Genomic DNA, 9,036 nt, shown 5'->3' with positions numbered 1-9,036 from the left:
GGTCAATAGTACCTATCATGGTCTCGTCGATTACGATAAGAAACAGTAGCGGTGATAGTATACGGGCCTTATTACGGGTGTCACTACACGGTAATAAGGAAGAGATACTTGGAATAAGAGCCGTGATTGCCGTACAAATCAAATGGGAATTACTTCACCGTGACGACAAGTGACAAGTTTTCACCATGAAGTGACATCCGTAATCAGCCCCTACATCCTTGTATAAATCAGCGACTACCCGGACTACGGTCAGTCAATGATCCGTTCCGATTTTCACTCTGCAGATGGAAGCCTCATAGTGTCTTACCTTTGGTGGGTAATCTACCACAGTATGAAAAATGGATTCCGTCAATCGTCTCCATAATAGCTTTGCTTGCCAAATGGCAGATATGAGGCTTAGATACATAGAATTTCCTCCATTGCAAATCTGACTGCGAATAAAACCGCCTGCACAAGGATTGTGATACAAATGAGAACTCTTTTAGTTTTACAGACATAGTTTTATTATAAGATGGCAGTCTATATATTTTCCGTTCATCGCTATGAAGAGCACATCATCAACTCACCATCACAGACTCGTAGCAACGCAACGACTTAATATATAATACGATCGTCACGTTTAATTAATCTAGAAAAATCATTCACAAAAAATGATAAACACTTACTTGGCTATATACGTATGCGGTTAAGGTCCAACGGCGGCAGTCGTATTAGCTGCTCTCCTGGGTGGACCACTATTGGCCAGTAGTCGTGGTGATTCTCGTCGCGCTGGCATGCCATCTACGCCTTGTGCTGCAGCTGATGGCGCTATAGCCAGCTTAGAGAGGGGCGTTGCCTTCATCGGTGTTTGCTGTCTTCCAACCGGATTTGTCGATCTATTTTCCCTACCCTGAGGAGTGGTGGCCATGAGTCTTCGAGGAGAGTTACGTGCAAAATTCTTCTTGCCATGTGGAGTCTTATTATCCAGATCGTAGATATTCGACGAAAAGCATACACTGCCATCTGGATTTGCGGAATTTACAGTCACGAGACTTTTGGATTCGTCCTGTAGTTGCCGAATCATACGGGGTGAGTTGAAAGCTTTTGTCCCGGGAGATTTTGCAGCGAGTCTGAGCTTTTCCCGCCGATTAATGCCCCCGTGCGGTGACTTTGTCATGGCTCGTTTACGCGGCGTTGAGCGGTGCGGACTTTTCACGTTATGAGTCGAAGTGACATTTCGAACTTGTTGCACCTGCCGCAGTTGAATCTTTTCTGGAACTTGCATCAGAGGATTCAGAATTTTGGTACCATCAGGATTGTTCTTCATCAAAAATTTGCTACTCTGACGACGATTATTCTGTGGTTGAGATGATTGATTTGTACTCGTGACCATACCATCGAAGAGCTTAGCTTTGGCCATCACCATTCCAGCATTTTGACTGCGTAAGCGAGCAATTGAAGCCCGCCCAGATTGCAGTTCTTGCAGGGGTGTAAGATGTGTTTTCAGCAATGTCGAATCCAGACGACCTGGAGTTTTGGGTGGAAGCATGGGTGTTTTGGCGGGTGTTTTGCGTGGAGGTACTTCCGGAGGGAGCATAGGGGTTTTAGCTTCACCGAGTTCAATTCGGGTAACGAAATGTGGTGTTGCCTTCTTGGAACTTCCAGCGGAGCGTATTGATGTTCGCCTTGGCATGGTGGTTGTCACTTCGGGTGTTTTGAAAATGTCTCCACTCGTAGTATCCATGGATAAGTCATCACCGAAGAATCTTTTGGCACAGGTCCACTTTTCCTCTTGCTTTTCTTCATCGGTAATGTTTTGTCCGGATAAGGCTGCGCTATCTTCTGCACGTTTTACAGGACTCAATTCGGGATGCTTCAGACCCGTTTGCACTGTATTCGGGCGACCTCTTTTCAGATTAGTTTTCGGATAGAATGATAGATCCGATGCAATGGGAGCAATAGGTTTTACATTAGTTGCAGTTGATCCCATGTGCCACGATTGGTTTCGGGAAAGCCGAATATTTTCCTTTGAACGTCTTCTAATTGTTCCGATTTTCCGGGCGCTTGGTGAACGCATCACTTTATGTTCAACACTACGGCGAATCTTCAACTCCCGACTCAACCTTTTCGCCAGTTGATCTGTACTAGAACAACTAGCTTCTATGGGAACCGTGTGTTCCAACGTTTGTTGATATTTATCCTCAACCCGTTCGATACCGTCAAGCATTTGTCTTTTATCATCTGCCACTCCTCCTATGATGTTACCAAATTCCTGAGATATCCTTGTCTCGATCGCCGTGACGCGTTCCTTAATAGCTTCGTATTCGCTTTTAGGAATCCGCATATATTCCTTTCCGCTATGGCTGTTCATGGCTTGTTTACGGTGGTTTTCTTCGTCTTCATCATCATCATCGTCGTCGTCGTCATTGAACAATACTTTTCCCTTCAACATTGGCATTTTCACAATCTGAGCTTCAAACAACTCCCGTTCCTTCTCCAGGTCCGGGGTACTCAGATTTGGCAACGAAACCACAGGTGAAAGACCCGCCAAGCCTTTGATTTCTTCGCCTTCGTCTTCTTCTTCGGTTTTCCTACCAGAATCGATCCGTCCCCCGGACGAGGGCTTGGAATCGACAACTCCTCCATTACGATTTTGTTTTTTACGGGCCCACGGTGCTCCGACCACACTCCAACGACGTTCCATTGGTTTGTTATCGACAATCGACGTAATCGAAGAGCTCGGGGCCAATCTGGAGCCGGTCTTGCCCATTTTGTTCTTATTGCCCCCGAGACTAAGGCGAGATTTTTTCGATTCCCTGAAAGTGGAAATAAATCGATTACCCTTAAAGTTTTAACAAAATAACAAACATTCAATGTTACTTCATTAATGCCAGCGGAGTATACGGTAGGATTTCTTGATTATCCGGAAGTGATGAAACTACTTCTTTCCTGCAATCAAACAGAAAAGTGATGTTTTAGTAAGTTAAGTACCTACTAGCAAGTTTGCATATTTACTTTTTCTTTGCACTGAATGGCATCCCGTCGGCGACTTTTCGCTTTTTCGATGATTTATTAAGGCACGGAGTGGCAGCTGTAGCTGCAACGGTGGCATCCTTGTCCAAATATTCGTCAGTCTTATCCAAGCTTTCAGATGATCCAATAGCACCAACTATCTTTCTCAAACCGTGGAACATTCGGGTCAACGAACCACTCCTCCGTTTCTTCTTTTTCTTGTCGGTAGTGTTTCCTGTCGTATCGCCTGTCTGACGAATCAAACTGATGGAATCGTTAAGTTTCTCCAGGATTGTTTCCGGTACAATGCCTATCTGATGGGAATGTTCGATAAGCAATTGTATAACCTTTACGTGACTGTTCAATCGTTGCTGAACCATCTCAACGATGGGCATCAAGTTCGGTGCCAGAATTATGGCCAGGTTCTCCATCGTCATCTTATTAAAATGCGCATTCAATGAAACGGTGTGTAAGAACTGCATAAAGAACGCCAACGTATTCAATGTGATGGGTGGAAGAAGCAAGCAGGTGATCATGAGATCGTACACTTTGTGTTCTCCAGAAATAAGGCAGCGGATCAAAGCTTCTTGAATATTTCCCGGTGGCAGAAGAGGCTCGGGTAGATCACGAAAGAAAGTTTTCAGAATGTTGCCAACATCAATGACGTGATGCGATTTACCTAAAGGATGACCAGATTCGAGACTAGCCTGCAAAATAAACAATGTTTTATTTGAATACAAAAATTCAAAAAATGAACTTACTTTAATTTCCTGCTGCCGTTTCGAAGAACCAGCTTTTCGAAATAATCCCTCCGTATGCACCTGCTCCAAAATGCGCTGGCAGGCATCCGAAACGAATAGAGGAACCTGTGCTATACCGCCGTTTGCCAGAATTACGTCTGTTAGTTCCAATGTATGAAGAGGGACGTTGAATATCCTTTTACACCGTGCTTTGTCCTACAAGAGAAAATGTCATGATACCCAAGGAATACAAAATCGAAAGCAAACTCAATTTTATACCTGCCCGTTCTTGGTTCGTTTTTCCTTACGATATTTTATCCCATGGCCACGCAATTCACCGACGATTACGTTGAACAGTTCGTCCTTGTTTTCGATGTCGTTGATAAGCATTTTTACCCCTAATTTATCCATAGCTCAAAAGTACATATTTTCCAAATTGTAGTCAAACACTTAACCAATAGTTTAATAGAAAATTGTCACAAAATACGCAGTAAAAGTCGACAATATCTTAAAACCTCTCAACACTATTTGAAAATGGATAAACAAAACGTACGAAAAATATTAAACCTTTTCTGTCAACGGTCAACTAGATTGGGCGAAATTGGCGAAATTTCGCCGGTATATACGAATCGTCGAGCCAAAGTATTTATTGAAAACCAGGTTTGATCCTATTCGGATTTTCAGTGTGCACTCAAAAATAAAAGTATACTTTTGGCTTAATCTTATTGATGCTTAGGCTCAAGCGCAATGACAGCGGAAGCGGAACGGCAGCGGCAGCGGAAAAGCCCGATCTGAGTAAAGGCTGGCGCACAATATATACGTTTTCGGGTTTTTTGACAGATAATGCATGGGCTAACTGTCAAAAAACCCGAAAACGTATCTATTGTGCGAGGGCCTTAAGCCTACTTGTCGGATTGAAAACTAGTTAGAACCAAATCGACTTCGGTTAGGCTTTTTGTTGTCATTTGTGACAACTGTCAAACTTTCCGTTTCCATTCCGCTTCCGCCCACATTGCGCTTGGGCCTTTATTCGTTAGTACACAGCAAAAAATGTTGTTGAATATTGAGAAATGTAACCAGGTGGCAGGAATAAGTACTAACCGAACGGTGATGAGTTTGTGACAGAGCTCTTGAACATTTCGATAATTTTTTTTTATAAAATTATGAAATTTTAATGAAAATTGGGTTTTTTTTACATTGATTTTTTCGGTGAAAGAGCTTCATTTTCTGAGCACGATTTTTTTTTTCTAACCACAGTGTACCAAAATTGAAGAAATTTTGGATTCCGGATTCATTATTTTTTGTATAATAATTATGAGCAATATACAACAACTATACAAGCATAGAGGTAACTCTAAGACCAGAAGGTCCCACGCAGCGAAATGATTTTTAAATTCAAATGGATATATTTTTGGCTCAGGGCCTAATATATTTCTGGTATTGATTCAAATATACTATTCGGTTAGTTCAAAGAAAAATATGTTCGAATCAACAAATCGGTTCTAGAGTCAATAATCGGTTTGTTGATTATAAAAACCATTTTGTTGATTCAAAAATATGTTTTGTTGAAATAGTGATACAATATGTTTGAATCAATAACAAAATACATTAGGCCCTGAAACAAAAATTCATTTTTCTGCGTGCCCGAATAAACGTGCTAAACTTTTTGGCTCCGCTCTGGCACTATCTTCGGTCCCAAGCTAATCGATGCACCCCTCGAAAAAGAGGAAATTCCACGAGCCCCTCATTTTATCTGTCAATCTTTCATAGAGATTGCTGACGTTTATCGTACGCACACTACGTCACGTATACGTATACGCAAAATGTTTTCATCGTGAAAAAAAAAACTTCACAGCGGAAAATTTTCCCGATGAAAGCAAATCACTAACACAATCGTACCATAGAGGTAACTCTAAGACCACTGGGTCCCGAAGAAAATCATTATTATTTTTGGCTCACTCAGTACCAGAACAACGGTCCCAAGCAGTCCCAAGCTATTTCACTCACCCCTGCATGTTCTGCATGAATCCACACACCCCTGATGTTATCTGTCAAACTTTCATAGCGAATCAAAACAAACATAGTGTAGTAATAGAATTTCAACTAGAATAGGGTACGTTAATCGTTTGCTTGGGACCAATAGGCTACTAAAGTGGTGAGCCAATTTAAAATCGTTAGTTTCGTATTGATTGTTGATCGTACTTTAGCAATCTCTATCCAGCTTTCCATGCTCGGTAATGGCGGCCTGTTTGTATGAATAAATGTATCCTTCACTGTGCTTTTTGACACTAACTGGAGGGCGTATGTTGTTCCATTTTCTTCTGTTCCTGGGAGAGGGAAAGGGAAGGGGTTGAAATTCGAACATCCAGATACCCAACAAACAATTTGAGTTGATCAACAGCTGATTAAGCTATTTTTAAGCTGAAGAAGCTTGTTTTTGCCTGAATAAGCTCTTATTCATCATTCAATGTTTGTTGGGTAGTGTCAAAAAGCACAGTGAAGGATACATTTATTCATACAAACAGGCCGCCATTACCGAGCATGGAAAGCTGAATAGCGAATCAAAATAAACAAAGCGTAGTACTAGAATTTCGACTAGAATGGGATACATTAATCTATTTGCTAGGGACCAATAGCATAGAGGTAACTCTAAGACCAGCAGGTCCCGAAGAAACGTGCTCAACTTTTTGGCTCAGCTCTGGTACTATCTTCGGTCCCAAGCTAATCGATGCACCCCTCGAAACATAGGAAAATCCACGAACCCCTCATTTTATCTGTCAAACTTTCATAGGGAATCAAAACAAACATAGTGTAGTACTAGAATTTCGACTAGAATGAGGTACGTTAATCGTTTGCTTGGGACCAATAGCAACAATCAATACGAAACTAACGATTTTAAATTGGCTCACCACTTTAGTAGCCTATTGGTCCCAAGCAAACGATTAACGTACCCTATTCTAGTCGAAATTCTAGTACTACGCAATGTTTGTTTTGATTCGCTATGAAAGTTTGACAGATAAAATGAGGGGTTATTGGTTTTACTTATGTTTCGAGGGGTGATTCGACAAGCTTGGGACCGAAGATAGTACCAGAGGTGAGCCAAAAAGTTGAGCACGTTTCTTCGGGACCTACTTGTCTTAGAGTTACCTCTATGGTTATAACATGTTATAACGGTTGTCAAATAATTGCAACACAGAAACCACCATCAAGATAGCGCTATAACATGTTATAACCAACAATCAATACGAAACTAACGATTTTAAATTGGCTCACCACTTTAGTAGCCTATTGGTCCCAAGCAAACGATTAACGTACCCTATTCTAGTTGAAATTCTATTACTACACTATGTTTGTTTTGATTCGCTATGAAAGTTTGACAGATAACATCAGGGGTGTGTGGATTCATGCAGAACATGCAGGGATGAGTGAAATAGCTTGGGACTGCTTGGGACCGTTGTTCTGGTACTGAGTGAGCCAAAAATAATAATGATTTTCTTCGGGACCCAGTCATAGAGGTAACTCTAAGACTAGAAGCACAAACGAAGTGACAGACGACTTTCTCCGAAGAAATTAATTAAAATAATGTGGTTCTCTGTAATAGAATTTTAGTCCACCTTCCGCCCCTCACCGCCAGGTTCGCTAGTATTTTTGCTTTGAATTAATTCAAGTTGGTTTTGTGTGCAATGATCTGGCAACCCTCGTTCTCGCTCGCGTTAACGTGGTGCTGTTTTCTCACTCATCGAAGGAAATTTTGATTAGAGTGAGAAAGTAAGGAACAATCAGCGCGGGAACCGTGTGCGTTACTGTAGGTGCGGCAGAAGGAATGTTGACAACTCTTTCGTTCTCACGGTGTTCTTACGCATGATCCAACGTTACGTCACAAATTATGGATAAGAACGTCGTGATAATGAAAGTGCTAACTTGTTTCCTTCTGCCTCACCACAGCACTTGCGATTCTCCGTCGGTTTCAGGTGCATTCTTTGTGTCATAGAGATTGCTGACGTTTATCTTACGCACACTACGTCACGCATACGTATACGCAAAATGTTTTCATCGGGATCATACTTTAGCAATCTCCACCAGTCCAAACACTAGAAGTTTTGGAAGGTTCTCCCTCAGTACCTGAAAGCAGCGTGATACCAGCTGACATTCGCTTAATGTGGGTAGTGAAATCCGGAACATTTTCTCACTTTTGAGCATCAACGGTTTCGAATCGCATTCCCACTTGAGGTGGCACCGTTGGCAGTAATCCACTGCGCCGTGGGAAAGACCTGACTAGTGCTGGAAAATTCACCGTCTAAGGAACGTCACCATTAAAATTAAATCAACCTAATTTTCTTCGCTGTAACGTACTCCGGATCAGACTCGCTGGTGGACCGTTTTCGTGGGACGGTTTTCGACCCGAAAAGCTACAATTTGAACAGTTTTCCAAAAGATTTCTGGCAGGCGTCTTGGGACGCACGATCTCCTGTCCCACCGAGGCATCCGTTAGCGTGTCCGTGTCGGAATGGATGAACTCTTTGATCGACTGCAATTCTACCATCGATTTTCGGCACTGCTTTTTTGGTTAAATTCACACGATAGTTGAAATCGAACACGGTCGACGATCCGGCGGAGGATGCTTCGTCTTCATTGTCCGAAGAAGTCAACGATTTGATACGACCGATTTGGCTCGAAGCAATTTTTCGACGGAAGTTCCTCGTGGCAGTGGAATCTTCTTGATCAGTTCCTCCAGACTGATTTCTTCGCCATTCGAAGAAACGAACGAGGAAGAACTAGACGAAGACGTGGACAGCCGTCGCTTCGACGTTGGTTTCTTTCGTTTAGAAACCAGATCGGATTCACTGTCGTCACTGTCTTTTGTGGTTCGTCTTTTCTGAGATTTGCGTTTGGTCGTCGATGCAACTGACTCTTCAGAATCTGAATCATCCGATTTAATATGACGTCTGCCACGAGATCAGCCCCTAGAACTCCCCTCTCTGCTACTGGCTTCCGCACGTCAAGCTGCTTCCGCTCTTCGGGAAGCCTCGGCTAGCTTCAAACAATCGGAAGACAAAAGGTGCAAACATAGTTCTTCGAGGGAACCTCCATGCACTGATCGTAGCGACAAGTCGAACCGCACGTTGCACACAGGATCATATCCCAACGCTTGCAATCGTAATCTCGCCCATACCGACAGCGACACGCTTCAGCGTCACATTCCGAAGGACGTTCCAACTGATCGTTGAATGCATTCGGTTCAGGCTCCCACGAGGCATCCCTGGAACAAATAAAATAAAATATTCAGTATTCAAATACCCACCTC

The 9,036-nt window shown here is 42.6% G+C and overlaps 1 protein-coding gene across 2 annotated transcripts; it reads right to left on the bottom strand.

Annotated features, from left to right (window-relative positions):
- Positions 1-515: 515 nt before the first annotated feature.
- On the bottom strand, positions 516-4,247 carry LOC135703553 (rho GTPase-activating protein 11A-like). 2 transcript variants are annotated; one of them, XM_065224798.1, is made up of 6 exons: positions 4,011-4,247; positions 3,753-3,947; positions 2,995-3,698; positions 2,860-2,928; positions 666-2,795; positions 535-593 (listed from the first exon to the last, which is right to left on the bottom strand). In XM_065224798.1, exons 1-5 carry the CDS (start codon positions 4,140-4,142, stop codon positions 686-688), a joined length of 3,210 nt encoding a protein of 1,069 aa, XP_065080870.1. In that variant the 5' UTR covers positions 4,143-4,247; the 3' UTR covers positions 535-593; positions 666-685. The 2 variants fall into 2 exon arrangements, with proteins under 2 accessions (XP_065080869.1, XP_065080870.1); XM_065224797.1 differs by having other exon boundaries at positions 516-2,795.
- Between the last annotated feature and the right edge of the window lie 4,789 nt (positions 4,248-9,036).

Source organism: Ochlerotatus camptorhynchus, unplaced genomic scaffold (assembly GCF_037179485.1).
Source record: "Ochlerotatus camptorhynchus isolate MF236.1 unplaced genomic scaffold, CSIRO-AGI_Acam_v1.1 ptg000216l, whole genome shotgun sequence".
Lineage (NCBI taxonomy): Eukaryota > Metazoa > Arthropoda > Insecta > Diptera > Culicidae > Ochlerotatus > Ochlerotatus camptorhynchus.
Note: the sequence above shows the minus strand (reverse complement) of the source record. Positions and strands in the feature narration are given on the sequence as shown.